Raw genomic sequence first — 15,755 nt, 5'->3', positions numbered from 1 at the left:
TAAATGAAATATACCGTTCATCACAACAAATAACGATATGGTATTAACGTAAAAAGGATTTTCGAGAGTAACCTTTTAATGAAAATAATGTAAAGAACAATCATCTTTATAAATAAACTTTGTATATTCCACGTTTCTCGGATATATTAAATAAAAATAAATGAAATGAATAGTGAAATTGGATTATTCGCACGCTCGAAACCGTTCGTAGCATAACGCAGCATAAACTACATTTCGTAATCATCCGGTATATCGATCCATGCGAGACGATTAAGTATTTCAACGCGTGACGTGTTACTGTCATTCAGGAATTTCACGCTTCAAACCACCACCACCGCCACCACCACCACCACCACTACCATATCAACATAATCATCATAGTACTACTAGACAATACGCACGCGCACGTACCTACGTGCCCTTTACCAACTTCGAATTCTCTCGAAATAATGGAAAATGTGGAATCCTGAATACGTTATGGGCTGTTTACAATATTTCGTTTTAATCATGTACACGAAATTATTTTGTAACATGTACAAATAGGAAGCAATACTTTACATAATAGTCATTTAGTTCAAACTGATAATTATAAACGAAGTAGACGTAGGAAATTTTCACGAGATCATTACATGTAAAATGTTTTCGATAGTTTACGAAATAATTATTCTATTATTCTTATAATATTTTCGTATTTAATATTATACAAAACGAGGCAAAAGTTTCTAGATGATTTTAAAAATCCAGTACCCTCTTACGCATTACAGGGTAATATTTCTTAGATCGTAAAACTACAAGCCCTAAAAACTATTTTATAATTTAGCAAAAAAAGTCTTGAAGAAGAGTAATTGACGTTTAAGATCACTTAAGAACTTCTGCTCCACTCTATATAAGAAAGATATATCAGTCGTTATATATCAGATATTATCTTGAAGATAGAAACGATTTAGATAATAAAAAAAAAAAACATCCATAGATAGATAATAATTTTAATTAAAAAAAAAAAAGAAAGAAAAAAAAGAAAACAAAAAAAAGATAATATCTGATTTTTATATATACATACATATATATATATATATATCATTTGAAAAAAATGATTTTTTTTGATAGAAATAATTGCTTAATCGTACAAATAATGATATAAAAATGATAAAAATTTTCCCGTCACATCTTCGACGAAGTTTCTCGCACGTATTCTTTATGCAAACAAAAAACATAAAAGATCGATCCCTTCGGGAAAAGATTACGCATTCGACGAAATCAAATAGAGCTTTAAGAGCTATCATATAGCCTCGTATCCATCGTTCGTCTTTCGTGAACTGAAAAGAATAATGTGAAACGCGACTAGGCGTCGCCAAATAAAATTCGGAACTTTTTCTTTATCGTTCGCGGATAGTCGACGTGACTTTGAGATATATTCTCGCCTATTCGATTTGAGTTACACGCGTACGTGCTTATCGCTTGTACTTCGCAGAAATGAAATCTCTTCCGCCTATTCCTATATAGAAAGTTTAACGAATAAGAAGAACACACTCGCTATCTCGGTCGTCGCTAGACGAAGCTGGAACAATTTGAATAATTTCATATTCCTATATTTTATAGTTACTCGAATACGTACTATGTGTAAACTTTGAATATTCCAGACAAATATTTTTATATGAAAGAGATATAGATAAATCATTTCATTTACGAAGAAGAAGTTTAGAAACACAATTATTAACAATTATAAAAGAATTCAAATGAATCAAGAAACAAAGAAATAAAAAAATAAAAATAAAAAGAATAAAAAAAAAGAGAGAGAGAGAGAGAGAAAAATAAAGAAAAGAGCGTTTATATCTCTTTATAATTACTATCTATTTTTCGTTAATAAATAAGAAATTATTGAGAGTATTAAAATTTTTCAAAGAAGAATAATCTCGCGATGTTATAAATATCGAAGTGAGCACATAGAAGTTCGTTAAAGTTATTCATTTTGTCGGTAAATTCGCAAAAGAAAAACGAAGTCACACGACACCAACATTTGCGATTCTTTCGAAGAGGCGCGACGCCTTAACGATGACTATTTTTATACTGTCATAATCTCGGATAACAAGTTCTCAGGACTGACCTAGGACCGTCGGTATATTTCAATGTCGAGGCTAGGCAGAGGCCGTTCTCTTGGGACTTTATATCAGCTTCCTGGACAAGTTACCCTTTCCCTTCTCCTCCATCGTACTATTACTAACATACCGCGACCAAATGTCTATTCGCACAAGATTCCTACATACATATGTATGTACATACATAGGTAAGTCTCAAACGTTGGTTGAGATTATGACGTTTCTTTATTTATCGCACTCGCCGTGTTATATACGAGACGCTTGGGAATTTATCCTAGAAAACGAGATTCTATGCTTTACGCTTTGAGCATCTTTTTCTATTTCTTTTTCCCTTTCTTCTTCTTCTTTTCGGTGTTACTCTATACCGTATCATATATCATATAGGTCTCACCATACAAGTAAGTATATTTCTTCTGATTATTTGTTTATCATAAATATGTAACTATCATTTCAGTTTTCAGTTTGTTTATATTAAAGATTTCGATACATGTATATATATATATATTTTTTTTTTTTTGTATATCATAATTATAAATCGTTTATCATTGATAAACAAAAATAAACGATCTGTTGTTAATTCTTTTACTTTTCTTTTTTTATAGATACGTTATAGAAGATATGAATAAGTTATATAAGATCGAGCTTTATTCGTCGACTTTCGAGGGCTAGTCTAATCGAACTAATGTCGAAAATCATGATAAGGGTATAACGAGTATAAACGAGCGATAAACGCGTGAGGGAACATAACGACGTAGGTATTTGGTATACGCACGAGGTAATTACATTTGTTCGTGCATAGCTTCGCTTTAATAGTGTCCCTCGGCTGATCATTGGAACTTCGAAAATTACGTGAGTAAGTGCCTGCCTCTATATACCGTTACCTTCTACAAGCTCGGGGATTTGCGAATTTTCCATGATGAGCGTGGAATGTGGAAGGGTAGTAAAGATAATCGATGGAGATGGACCGATAAACGTAAAAGTAGGAAGAGAGAGAGAGAGAAAGAAAAAGAGAGAGAGAAATGCAAGTTAAATTTACAAAGGATAACTTTGCTACAATTGCGTTCAATGAAACAAAATAGAAAAATTCGTTCGTGCGCAATGTAGTTAACTAGTTCTTGATACTCGCACATTTCGAGAGACTTCAATGTTCTATATACAATATCTATCTCCTACATTTGGATATATTCCAAAAAGGACAACGGAAACTAAATAAGTACTTATGTACGTATACTTTATATTACGTTGCATAATAAATTCATTTGGTATGTGTAATAACGAAAGATATTATTGTTAGAAAAGTAAATGAAAAATGGCGGAGATAACTTATACGTTACATGAGTATAAAAATTACGATTCAAACGAGCTTATTATTACGCGTATTCGTCGATCAATAAAATCAATTTTTTTTTTTAACAAATCATAAAACTGTTCTTGATGTTGGCATATTAATGTTTCTAATAATAACAATGTATATATATATATATACATATATCTTACAGAGACAGACATGCTTATCTCTCGAGCAAATGTACGCCGCAATCGATTTTCCCCTTTGTACATAATCACGGTCAATTGAGTTTATCTAACTAAGATAATTAACATAGAGTCGGTCGACAGTAAGATCAACGGTGTAAGACCAACAAATGTGAGCTCACGTCGAAACACAGAACGCATAATCATCAGCCAAACTTCAAGTACCTATAGTTTATCGGGTTTATACAACAGCTCTCACCACACTTCACCCGATGATAAGATGATTTTAAGGATTTTCCTTGTTAGCAGATAGCAAACGAAAGGGTTGTATCTCATAACGTCGTGTTTGTAGAAAGTTCTTCCTTATGTTCCTTACTTACCACAAAGTACACTTTCCTCAGCGGATAGACTTTGCAAACCCTCCAAAATACTTGCTCTTCTTGTATATTGTATAATGATTTATTGAGATTTTAAAAATCGATAAGAAACAATCTTCTTGACGAGCTCAACCATAAATAAATAATATACATGTAATATATTTATATATAACGTAGATATAATATATATGATATAAATATGATATATATAATATAGATATATATTTTATCTATATATTTCATATATATATATATATTTTTTTTCTCTCTCTCGTATTTTTTGTATTTTGTTTCTTTCTTTTATATAAATTTACATGAATTGTTGAATTGCATTATCACATCATTATTATAATTATTTATTGATTGTTAATACCACGGGATAAATCACAAATGAAAAGTTATAATTGATAGAGAAATACATTATAATCGTGTTTAATACAAGTACCATGTTTTCGATAAATGAAGCCAATTAATACGCACGAAATGCCATTCATCCATTGTGCCGATTTAAGAATACTTTCAATCGATGCTAATAACCGCGATTAACTCGAATTTATTAGATTCATTAATTAAAAGCGTATTTTGATCAGGATATTCATATAATTATCATTCGAAATATTGAACACGTAACGAACGGTAGTGGGCTATTTGATATATCGATTAGATCAAATTTTATTATTAGCTTTTCGTCGAGCCAACATTTCAACACGGCACAACCATCGAGTATGTCATCCATTTTTCTCGTTGCACGAGAATCAACACACACATCGATTCGTTTTTGCGAGAGAAATAAAGAGAAGGAGAGAGAAGAGAGACAAAGAGAAAGAGCATGAAGCTCACAGTGATATTGATCTCCTTCACGAAAACAATGCTTCCCGATCGAAGCTTCTAATTCCAAACTGACTCGTTGAAAATCAATCGGCACTCGTTAGATGCTTCAAGTGAGTCCACTTGAATTTGACCAACACATGAACATAGAGCTACGATAGAACCTTATTTGAAATGAAAAAAAAAAGAAAAAAAAAAGAAAAGAAAAAAAATGATTTTTTACAACGTTAAATTATCAAAAGGATATTCGGATTCAATACGAGCCATTCACAGGCCAAAAGGATTAATTTCACTTATAAAATGTTTTCAAATTTTACCACTATGTTTAATCTTGTACGTAGAAAATAAATTTCTTTACTAATTACGCTTAACTTCGTTAAATGATATATATATACATATATATATAAAAAAAAAAAAAAAAAATGTACGGTCGTTGAATAATATATAATGTACGATGTACGTATTTATACGACAATAAATTTTCTCTACCTTTCTATTTCGCGTTATTAATCGATTCGATTCGTATGACATTCTTCTAATTTGTATTTTTATTCTATTTGCGAGTAAATACGACGCATTATCTATACGAATATATTACGATACATATTTTTTTTTTTTTTTTTTTTTTTTGTAAATATAATATCACCGAAACGAAACAAAATGTTTCAAATGAATTATTTTGGGAATAATATTTACGAAGTATCGATATTCCGTATGATTCTATGCCATCTCTAAACGTTTTATGCGAAATTTCAGCAGAATCAGTTTATATTCTCTTCAAATTCACGATTACGCCAAACGAATACAATCCGCAACGGAATGCAATATTGCTATGGGAAGATCGAAACTTCAGCACGAGTAAAAAGAACTCGAACGTGCTTGTTTCCCTTACTACCTTTAAACTCCCACACATTCTACTTTCAGTTTGCTTTTTCGCCAAAGAACATCGAGTACGCCTTTTCTACGTTCTAACACGCGTTTCGCAACGTCAATATAAGTTTTCGATGCAGTCAGTTTATTTGATAACACGATGTACCGAATTTTATATACGACCTTATAAATCAGTTGACTGAAAAATAATGCATTATCATTGTAAACAGATTTAATTTAGAAACGTTAAATCGTACGGATAATATTTAATAATACAAAAAAAGAGAGAGAGAGAGAGAGAGAGAGAGAGAGAGAGAGAGAGAGAGAGAGAGAGAGAAAAGAAGTTGACAATAACATATTACCAACGTGATTACATTAGATACTGAAAATTCATATTCTTTCATATTCAATATAAAAATGAGATCTATTAAACGTTATCCGTGTGGCTTGATGGTTATAAATTAAATCTATTTACCAATGATAATGCATTTTTGACAAGTGACTTATGCACCACACTGTATAACGACGAAGATTTGTTAAAAAATATTCTATTACGTTCGTCATTATATTTAATGGTTAATCGAGTCCAGATTTTTTCTTTTTTTTTTTTTCTTTTTTTTTTACAGGATTTTTCTATTCCACGTTTTTGTTTATTTGCAAAAAAAAAAAAAAAAGGAAAAATTATATTCTACCAATGCGACAGATAGAAAATATGACGATTATTAATTAATTTATTATTAGTTTTATAATCCTGTAGGATCTTCGTATATAACCACAATTCTTATGAAATTAATAATAGACGTAAATGTATCTATTTTTTTTCTCCTTTTTTTTTCTTTTTTTTTTTCATAAAATAATTCGACTTACCTTGACCAACCGTAATAACTTCAATGAAGATCAAAAAACCAGAGAGCAACGGAACGGTGAGCCAACGACACACCATCTTCCACACTTTCTCATTACCCGAATCACCGTCGATAACACTTCAACGTTGTCCACCTTCACCAGTATAAATTGGCACCAATTTTTGTTCGACACGAATCGGCCTTCCAAGGAGCACAATATACCGAAAAATTCTTGACCGATCTAATAAAAACTTCACGATCTTTTTTCTCACTCACTCGTATCGTCGTTTATTCGCACTCTCATCCTTCTCTCGTTCGCGCGAATATCACCATTAAAGCGTTCCGATAACACTTCTGCTTCGAACTTTATCACCCTTCTCTAGCGAATGATCGACGATAAAAATTGTAAAAGCACCGACGAGAGAAGTCGTCCTTTCCTTTTGGTATCGTCGTTAAAAAAAGGAACGAAAGACTCGCGGGAAGATCTCGAGACACATTCGACGATATTTCGTGATTTGCTTTATTTCTTTTCTTTTTCCCCGTGGAAAAAGCGCGGTCCGTGCAACGCGCTCGAACGAACTGCGTCGTTTGTCGTAAAAGCAATAAAAACGACGGTTAACCGACTACGAGTATCGACCAATCGGCGCCCGATCCGATCCACAATCTCTTCGATGATTGGTCGATCGATGTAACGGAAAATAATCTCCTAACGTATTTTAACGTTCGCTAACAAAAGACGATCGTGTACTTTTATTCCGTTAAAACAATTGAAGCTCGTCGATGTTGGTACAATGCGTGACGTATATACGAATAACCGATTTTCCTCGTCTCGTTCTCGCGCCGTGATTGGCTCCGTTGGAGTTCTCACGCGTTTTGCGACTAACGTTCGATGACTCACACGACATTCTTATATAAATCTTCCCTTGTAAATATTAAATTATTGTTTATTTGTTTTTCATCGAAATTTAACGATAGCGTTTTGCTAACGGCACACTTCCACACCCTTCAGTTTTTTCTTTTATTTTCGTATATGTTTATAATCTCCACGTTCTCAAATTTCGTAGAAAGAAAAAAAAAAAAAAAGAAATAAACGCGAAGTCGCTTTCCGAGATGTGTATACGATGTAAAAAAAAAAAAGAAAATATTACAACAAAGATTTGCTCACTCGCTCGTAAGTAAGTAAATAAGTAAAGAAGAAAGTACACGTCTCTAATATTTCTTTACTACGGCGTCGTCGTCTCGCGGGACGACGTCGAACGCACATGGATCTCTCGCCGCGACGACAACCTCGAGTGGTGGTGGTACCGCTCGGTGTTCGCGGCGCGGAATGATCCTGCGGACTTGCGTCCAGCTTCCATCGAGACGCCTGCGCCATGTAGTTGCTGCGTTCGCGCCGAATAAAACATATCGTCTCGTTCTAACATCAAAGAATATATTTCCTTCGCGATATATCTCCATCATAATAATATTCGAAAACGAACGAATCGAGTTTACCGATTTTATCCTTCCTTTTTTTCCCTCCTTTTTTCTTCCCTCTTTCGAATCGAACGTTCTATAGATCGTGTATATTCTTTTTTTTTTTTTTTAAGCGATATAAAATTTGGTGTTCTTTGTAGTCGTTTTTTGCCTACGAAAGTTGTTTTGCTTTACTTTATCGCGAGTGTCCTTCGAAAACATTGACGTAAAAACGAGATTATTTTCTTTTCGTATATATAGGAATGAATAGAGATTTTCATAATAAATCGATCAATCAGTTAATATATTTGAGGATCGAGTATGTTCTTTAATATCCTTCTAATTTCCTATCGATTTAAAAGTTTCGATAAATCGATTCGTACTTTTAAGTTCTCGTAACAATCTTTAGATAGCATTGTATTTCATTTACTTATAGTTAGAAATATTGTCGTCCGAGGGCGCTAATGTCGGCGACAAAAGCGCTCCTACAATGTCTATCGGACATAAATGGAATCTTTTATTTTCCTACATTGCCTACATGAATTTGGCTCCCTTGCTGAACACGCATGAGGTATTATCGAAAAAGTATAAATTTGAAAGTGAAATGTAGTATTCTTTTATTAGAACTTAAAAGGTTTATATCAGGAAGCGCAACGGTTCGTCGTATGAGAAAAAAAAGATGTAACCTAAACGTTTAAGGCTAGTGGTGACCTGATTAGAGTGGTCCACTGTTTTGACGCATACAGAAATGGCGGATACTATATTTATCATGCACTTTATACTCTTGTTGACATTCAAATTATGTTCAGGTATGAGGTTATTTTTTATCATTTTCAAGAAAGTTTCTGAAGCATGCGTGTATTTAGTTTTTTTAACATACTCGTTTTATTTCACATATTTTAACGCAGAGTTAAAAGAATTATATACTTTTGTTTATAAGTTCTTCCTAAAAGGTCTTTGCTTTTAATGTGTAATAGAATTTTATTTGGTAAAACAAAATTTTTATAGCGAGTACATAGCTACAAAGTTTTTGTTACGTATAATCCAACTAATAAATATTATTAATTCATATAGGAGACAGACAAAAAACAGCGTTGTTAGATGACGATCCATTTCTTGATAGTAGAGAAGCGCCTGAATCTCATGAACCTGTAGGACTTACATTTGGAAATAATCCTGTCAATCAGCGTCGTTTTAGTTGTCTTACTTGCGATGAACCAGACTGTGCTCAAATAAAAATCTGCTTTGATGCTATCACTGTAATATAATATCTTTTTTATTACATTAATATCCATATAGAAAAGAGAGATGAATATTCTTAAATAAGTATTATATATTTTCGTTTAATAGTGTATGAAATCTAGAATAAGAGAGACAGATGGCAAGGAAAGTATTAGTAGAGGATGCGTGGCAGATGTCGATCAAATGCAATTTTATTGCAACAAGCAACAATCTTCTAAAGAAGGAAAAAATGATAATGGTGTTAAAAGGCATGTTAGTAGATCACCCGGTCGTGCGCATATTTATGTCGAGTGCTGTCAAGGTGACCTCTGTAACAATGGTTCTTTTCCCATATTACAAGATTATATAGATGGTAAGATATCTATATCATCATTAATAAAGCCAATTGCGGAATTTACATTTATTATGTGTTGAACTATAGATGGAGAATCAGAATCAGACTATGTAATAAAATTAACATTGGCTATATTGGGGCCTATGCTAGGATTAGGTATTATTGCTGGAGGTGTCCTTTTCTGCTTAATAGCTCGTAAAACTCGTAGGAAACGTCCTTTGGCTTCGAGACACAAAAGATTAATTATAGACTCAGAACTTGAGCCGTCCATGTTACATTTTTCTTCTCCTTCACCTGTATCTAGTACAACGTATCATGCACACGAACTGCAAGCAACCGCAGCGGGTGATAGTACTCTTAAAGTACGCATCATATAGTTGTAATGTTTTGTTATATACAGTTTCATTAAGGGTAACGTTTTTAATTCACGTAGGAATACCTGGATGGACGAAGTCTTACCAGCGGTTCTGGTTCAGGATTACCTTTATTAGTACAACGCACATTGGCCAAGCAAGTAGCGTTAGTCGAATGTCTTGGTAGTGGTGGTAATGGAGGATTTGGAGGTGAAGTGTGGAGAGGTATTTGGCATGGTGAAAATGTGGCTGTGAAAATTTATTTCTCACGAGACGAAGCTGCATGGGCTCGAGAAACGGAAGTCTATTCTCAATTACTACCCTCGAGACATGACAATATTTTAGGATATGTTGGAAGCGATATGACAAGTAGAGCTAGCTGTACTCAATTGTGGCTAGTAACACATTATCATCCACTTGGTTCGCTTTACGATCATTTAAATCATTCGCCACATCCATTAACGCATCATCAAACTCTTAATATAACCTTGAGCATAGCAAATGGTTTACTTTATTTACACACGGAAATTCATGGAACTAGAGGAAAACCAGCTATGTCTCATCGTAATCTTAAATCTAAAAATATCCTTGTTAAAACGAATGGTGGCTGTGTTATCGCGGATTTTGCGTTAGCTGTAACTCAGGATCGACTTACAACGGATAGAGTGGATTTAAAACAAGGCGCGAAACGTTACATGAGTCCTGAGATTCTGGAACAAACGTAAGTTATTGTATAAAAGATATGGCTCAAACGTTTCTCTAGGATTAAAGGTATTGACATCGTTCGATTACAGATTAAACGTAGAATGTTTAGAGAGCTTCAGATGTGCAGATATCTATAGTTTGGGTCTTATACTGTGGGAAGTCTGTCGTAGATGTATAACTAATGGAGTTGCTTTGGAATATGCTGCTCCTTACTCCGAATGGCTCTCGTACAGTAATCAAGAGCCTAGTATAGAAGAAATGCATAAATTGGTTTGTCTCGACCAACGTAGACCACCGTTGCCTAATAGATGGCATTACGATGCAGTAAATACAATTATTTTGATTATATTAAATTTCTCTTATTTCATATTTCTCTCTAACTTTAATGAAACATATTTTTCAGACATTATCAGGAATGGGAAAACTAATGAGAGAATGTTGGCATCATAAACCTGCTGCGCGCTTACCTATTCTTCGAGTGAAAAAGACACTCATCAAATTAGCAGCCGCCGATTCTCGCGTTCACTTACCTCTCGACTGACCACTGTTTATCTGATCATATTGTATTTCTTATATACATATTTATTTTTACTATTATCATCATCATTATACCATCATTATCACATGCATTGTAAAATCAGTCATTCTCGTTGTTGATCATACATTATCGAAATATCATGAAAGGGTAAGAAAATATCGTTTATTGACATATCGTGATAAAGGCATTAATGTTTTCATTTGTACTCGATTCTGTACTTCGTTTGATCATACAGTACATTCTTCTTGAGCAGAAAGCTCGAGTCAGCATGAAATTTTATACACTAAACATGATTAGATTGTATAAATGTACAAATTTTAACATTTCCATGAAACGCGTTGATGTGTTACATTTATAGAAATGATTAAGAAAAGGGGGAAAAAAAAAAACAAAAAAACAAAAAAAAAGAAAGAAAGAAAAAAATGTTGCCAGAGTTAAGCCTAATTTGTCGGTATAAGTTCGATGTAGATTGTTTCAATATACATACGCATCTGTCATTTTTACGATTATTATTATTTATGTAAGAAGTGTGAAGTTAAATGGAATAGTTTTGCTATAATCGATTTGTGAATTAATGTGTTTATTTTTTTTTTTTTTTTCTTTTTATCTATTGACAAATCCCGACAATATGAAGAAAGATATTTTTTATCACTATCGTTCATGAAATGATTATAAATAAGTTAGGATTTGTTTAGTTTTTTACTAGAAATATTCTGGAGTTCAATGTTCCTGTCATCATTTTTAACTTTGAAACTAGTTTTATATTTGTATTTGTGTATCTGTACTTGTATTTTCCATGTTACCTGGTAGTTTTTAGCATTTGTTAACGTAAATTGTATTTGTAAATATTATCCTTTATTTCGACCTACGTAATTTTTTTTATAATATTTCCAATATATCATTAGTTATAAAATTTACCTTTTATTAAAATATTGTAAATAGAATTTATAGACATTAATATCCATATCTGTTATTATTACACGATTAAGGAGGGTCATTAAATCTCTACCATTGCATGTTACTAATAAAAATCTCTAAATGTGAAAGAGAGTGAATGATGCGAGAGAACTCATTTTAGGACCAAAGAAATTCTGTATAAAGTTACTAACTTGTGTGTCCATTAAAAACGCATCTCATCGAATATAGATTTTGTTTGTTTCTTAGAAATTTCTCTTGAAATCTCTTAATAAAGAATATTTTAAGTTTGTGAGTAATGTGTTTATTTGATACTTTATGTATGTTATCTTACTTTGAAATGTTTGAAAAAAAAAAGAGGTTATCAAGATACGTTTCGACATTTTAATAACTTCATTTAATATTATTTATATTGTTTGAATAGATAGAAAACTTTACATGTAGCAACTTGTGGATGGATCGATTAAAAAATACATTGTAGTACAATCAGTATTAAATCAATGGTTACGTGGTTCGTTCAAATTTCGTCACGTGGCAGGAAATACGTAATTCTGTAGTGAAAACAATTCGATTGGAGAACGTTTTTTGGATGTGTAGTGTCGTTTAAAAAATAGCCAATAGGTGGCATTGTTGATAGAAAGACTAAGGACCAATCAGAAGGAATATTAAAGAAGGGATTTCTTGTGTCGCATTGGTTAAGTTTTGTACGTCTAGATATCCTGTATTCTTTAGAGAGCATGTTTCTCATCTTTCTTAGGTTATATCCAAAGATTTGGAAGCAGGGAACAAACATAACCTTTTCTTTTTACGACGTGTGAGCGGACGGTATGTAATGTAGCACGTGTTCATAATTATTATAGAGAAAAAATGAAAAAAACTAACGTATTATATTAATAAATTGTGAATCTTCGACAACGTTATATATAACGTTTCGATACAAATATAAATTCATAGATTACGAAAAATGTTTTAAATTATATCAGCACGTGAGCATGATGTGCTTTCGAAGGTTTACACCTCATTTTCTTTTTGGGTTTCAGTAATATATAAAGGAAGTCAACATGTCTATCAGACCGATTTATAGGCCAACGATCGTCAAAAAAAGGACGAAAAAGTTTATTAGGCATCAAAGTGATCGATATGACAAATTGAAGGTACTATAGGCAATAATATTTCAGAAGTCATTGTTAATAATTTAGAGTTTATGAAATTTAGAGTGTCTGACAAATCGATAACAATTAAGTTGTACAAATATTTCAATTTGTTTATTAGTTTATCATTGTTATTTAAAGTGAATATCTCGTTTTGGTTATAATTACATTGACTGTGATATATTTAGAAATAAATGAATAAAAAAAGAAAGGATTTGCTAGAGAATATAAGTATTAGATTACAGATTAAACATAACTTTAATAAAGTAAATGTTATTTTAGCGTAACTGGCGTAAACCTAAGGGTATTGATAACAGAGTTCGTAGGCGTTTCAAGGGCCAATATTTAATGCCCAATATTGGTTACGGAAGCAACAAGAAAACCCGTCATATGCTTCCTACAGGTTTCCGTAAAGTACTTGTACATAATGTCAAGGTAAATATTAAACGTAAACTTTTAGAGTGTGATTACGTATAACAATTATCAAGAACACTTTTTGTAAATTCTACAAAACAATATCGTAAGATACAAATTACCTTGCATCGATAGAAATCATAAATCATTTTCACCAACGAAAACTTGTAATGTTTTATAGGAGTTGGAGGTATTGATGATGCAAAATCGTAAATTTTGCGCCGAAATCGCCCATGCTGTTAGCAGTAAAAAACGCAAGGCTATCGTCGAACGTGCTCAGCAACTTTCGATTCGCGTCACGAATGCCAACGCACGCCTGCGTTCTGAGGAAAATGAATAAATATTTTTAACTCTTAATAAAATAAGATCTTTTCGCTATGTATTCGTATATCAATCAATTACCCTGTTTAACTCAAACATACGTTATTACGTAAGAAACGAAAATACAGTGAAAGACAATATTACAAGCGATAAACATTTTCCAATAACTTTAATACACGTATTTATAATTATAGATGGTTATACGAATTAAATAACAAAATTATATTATATGATGAACATTTTTAAATCATTGGATTAGAACTTATGCAAAACGTTACGTTTACGGAAAGACGATGATGAAAAATAAGAACGATTTTTATATTTGTAAATATGTAATATAGAAATTCAATAGTCGCAATGCAGATTACGAAGAAGCCTTGATTAGCGCGATTTAAGCAACTTGGAACAATAGACGATAAATATTACAAAGTATCAGGAACTACTGTGAGTACACCGAATAAATGATTGCAGCTATGCGGTCAGAGATCTGCGGTTTTATTATTAACTCTAATTATGGTTATGCGCTCGCATTAAAGCTTCCACAATAACCGTGCTTCCATTTCTACTTTTAAAAGATGCAATCAGGAACGTGGTGTATAAAACCCGGTGATGCTGTAACGCAGAGTTATTTCAGTTTTGAACACTTGAGGATTAGGACGATCTGCCAATGATTCGAAAGGTTCGTTGCGTTATATTTTTATAAATGGAAATATACTTCCATCTTTCTTTTACATTTTTTTTATTAAATTTTATGTTACTATAACTTTTTATTTTGTATTGTTATTTTTTTATTTTTCATTTTGTCTTTTTTTTTTCTTCTTCAAAGAACGATTTCATAAATTTAATCGTACATATACATTTTTCTTTTTTTTTTTTTTTTTTTTTAAATTTTATAGGCATTATTAGTAGCAACGATGCTGATAGGAATTCGAGGCGAACCTCAAGGACCTGCTTATCTTCCTCCTAGTGTATCTCGTCCTTCTGGTACACCTGGAGGTGGCACAGGACATCCAGATGAATGGGCTGGGGTAAGATAAATTATACATTTATTAATTATAATTAGGATAATCTCTAATTGTTATATAAAAAAGATTATTTTTTTTTTTTTTATACACAATGACAAGAAATATTGTTTACATCAGATTTTAATAAAGAAATATATAGTCTTTGAAAAATAATATACAGTCAGTTTCCGTTCAATGTGATAATCGCAAGGATCAAACTTCTCTTCAAAATTTTTATCTTACACAACGATTGGTCAAAAATCTTTTCTTTCAAAAACGTACGTCATTGATAAATATCCAAGATTTAAAACAGTTGGATCATATGAGCGATTTCTCACGTCGATTATTAGACTTTTATAAATTTTCTATGTTCGATTTTTTTCTTTTTTTTTTTTTTCTTTTTTTTTTTTATTTGCTTCTTTCCTTTTTTTTTATCTTCTTTTAAAATTTTAGGATCCAGCGAACTACGAGTTCTCGTACGAAGTGCAAGATGCTGTTGCTGGCTTAGATTTCGGTCATCGTGAAATGCGAAAGGACCAAGAAGCTACTGGCACATATCACGTTCTACTTCCCGATGGTAGAACACAAATAGTTGATTACGTTGCTGATAACGCTGGTTATCGACCAAACGTACGATACGAAGGAACAGCAACTTATCCAGCACCAGCACCGTCTGCTGGTGGTGGTGGTGGAGGCGGAGACGATGGTTATAGATATTAATAATATAATTACATAAAAAAAAAAAAAAAAAAAAATCGTGAAATATTTCTGAATTAAAAATTAATTTCTTTTTTATCGATAAAATTTTTTTATTATTCGTAAAATCAAAATTTA

The 15,755-nt window shown here is 32.2% G+C and overlaps 4 protein-coding genes and 1 long non-coding RNA gene across 8 annotated transcripts in view; 3 read left to right on the top strand and 2 right to left on the bottom strand.

The window, feature by feature from the left end:
- The window catches only part of LOC122631069 (zwei Ig domain protein zig-8-like), a 269,300-nt gene extending 261,823 nt beyond the window's left edge, over positions 1-7,477 (bottom strand). The window contains exon 1 of the mRNA XM_043816291.1: positions 6,512-7,477. Within this exon, the coding sequence (XP_043672226.1) occupies positions 6,512-6,587 (76 nt within the window). The 5' untranslated portion in view covers positions 6,588-7,477. The remainder of the gene's footprint in view (positions 1-6,511) is intronic.
- Positions 7,478-8,435: 958 nt separating this feature from the next.
- On the top strand, positions 8,436-12,257 carry LOC122631039 (activin receptor type-1-like). Of its 2 annotated transcripts, XM_043816223.1 has the most exons (7): positions 8,437-8,753; positions 9,019-9,203; positions 9,295-9,538; positions 9,608-9,882; positions 9,954-10,594; positions 10,668-10,902; positions 10,982-12,257. In XM_043816223.1, the coding sequence occupies exons 1-7, from the start codon at positions 8,693-8,695 to the stop codon at positions 11,117-11,119; spliced, it is 1,779 nt and encodes a 592-aa protein (XP_043672158.1). In that variant the 5' UTR covers positions 8,437-8,692; the 3' UTR covers positions 11,120-12,257. The 2 variants fall into 2 exon arrangements, with proteins under 2 accessions (XP_043672159.1, XP_043672158.1); XM_043816224.1 differs by lacking the exon at positions 10,982-12,257 and having other exon boundaries at positions 8,436-8,753; positions 10,637-10,862.
- A 492-nt stretch (positions 12,258-12,749) lies between these two features.
- On the top strand, positions 12,750-13,974 carry LOC122631407 (60S ribosomal protein L32). The gene is made up of 4 exons (XM_043817068.1): positions 12,750-12,856; positions 13,072-13,185; positions 13,465-13,617; positions 13,778-13,974. Exons 2-4 carry the CDS (start codon positions 13,093-13,095, stop codon positions 13,934-13,936), a joined length of 405 nt encoding a protein of 134 aa, XP_043673003.1. The 5' UTR covers positions 12,750-12,856; positions 13,072-13,092; the 3' UTR covers positions 13,937-13,974.
- Positions 13,975-14,118: 144 nt separating this feature from the next.
- On the top strand, positions 14,119-15,660 carry LOC122631406 (pro-resilin-like). 3 transcript variants are annotated; one of them, XM_043817066.1, is made up of 4 exons: positions 14,119-14,361; positions 14,493-14,596; positions 14,814-14,945; positions 15,375-15,660. In XM_043817066.1, exons 2-4 carry the CDS (start codon positions 14,585-14,587, stop codon positions 15,639-15,641), a joined length of 411 nt encoding a protein of 136 aa, XP_043673001.1. In that variant the 5' UTR covers positions 14,119-14,361; positions 14,493-14,584; the 3' UTR covers positions 15,642-15,660. The 3 variants fall into 3 exon arrangements, with proteins under 3 accessions (XP_043673001.1, XP_043673002.1, XP_043672999.1); XM_043817067.1 differs by having other exon boundaries at positions 14,454-14,596; XM_043817064.1 differs by having other exon boundaries at positions 14,119-14,596.
- On the bottom strand, positions 14,804-15,312 carry LOC122631408. Its single transcript, XR_006327700.1, has 2 exons — positions 15,204-15,312; positions 14,804-14,940 (listed from the first exon to the last, which is right to left on the bottom strand). It is a non-coding gene; the product is annotated as an uncharacterized LOC122631408 (long non-coding RNA).
- Positions 15,661-15,755: the final 95 nt, after the last annotated feature.

This window comes from Vespula pensylvanica, chromosome 8, assembly GCF_014466175.1.
Source record: "Vespula pensylvanica isolate Volc-1 chromosome 8, ASM1446617v1, whole genome shotgun sequence".
NCBI lineage: Eukaryota > Metazoa > Arthropoda > Insecta > Hymenoptera > Vespidae > Vespula > Vespula pensylvanica.
Note: the sequence above shows the minus strand (reverse complement) of the source record. Positions and strands in the feature narration are given on the sequence as shown.

What these genes read in the sequence shown, in the direction of transcription:
- LOC122631039 (XM_043816223.1), top strand. Translation starts at nt 8,693, where the DNA reads ATGGCGGATACTATATTTATCATGCACTTTATACTCTTGTTGACATTC. An exon ending in GACATTCAAATTATGTTCAG is followed by an intron (nt 8,754 to 9,018) that starts GTATGAGGTTAT and finishes TAATTCATATAG; the next exon opens with GAGACAGACAAAAAACAGCG. An exon ending in TCTGCTTTGATGCTATCACT is followed by an intron (nt 9,204 to 9,294) that starts GTAATATAATAT and finishes TTCGTTTAATAG; the next exon opens with TGTATGAAATCTAGAATAAG.
- LOC122631406 (XM_043817066.1), top strand. An exon ending in ATCCAGATGAATGGGCTGGG is followed by an intron (nt 14,946 to 15,374) that starts GTAAGATAAATT and finishes TTAAAATTTTAG; the next exon opens with GATCCAGCGAACTACGAGTT.
- LOC122631407 (XM_043817068.1), top strand. Translation starts at nt 13,093, where the DNA reads ATGTCTATCAGACCGATTTATAGGCCAACGATCGTCAAAAAAAGGACG. An exon ending in ATCGATATGACAAATTGAAG is followed by an intron (nt 13,186 to 13,464) that starts GTACTATAGGCA and finishes ATGTTATTTTAG; the next exon opens with CGTAACTGGCGTAAACCTAA. An exon ending in TACTTGTACATAATGTCAAG is followed by an intron (nt 13,618 to 13,777) that starts GTAAATATTAAA and finishes AATGTTTTATAG; the next exon opens with GAGTTGGAGGTATTGATGAT.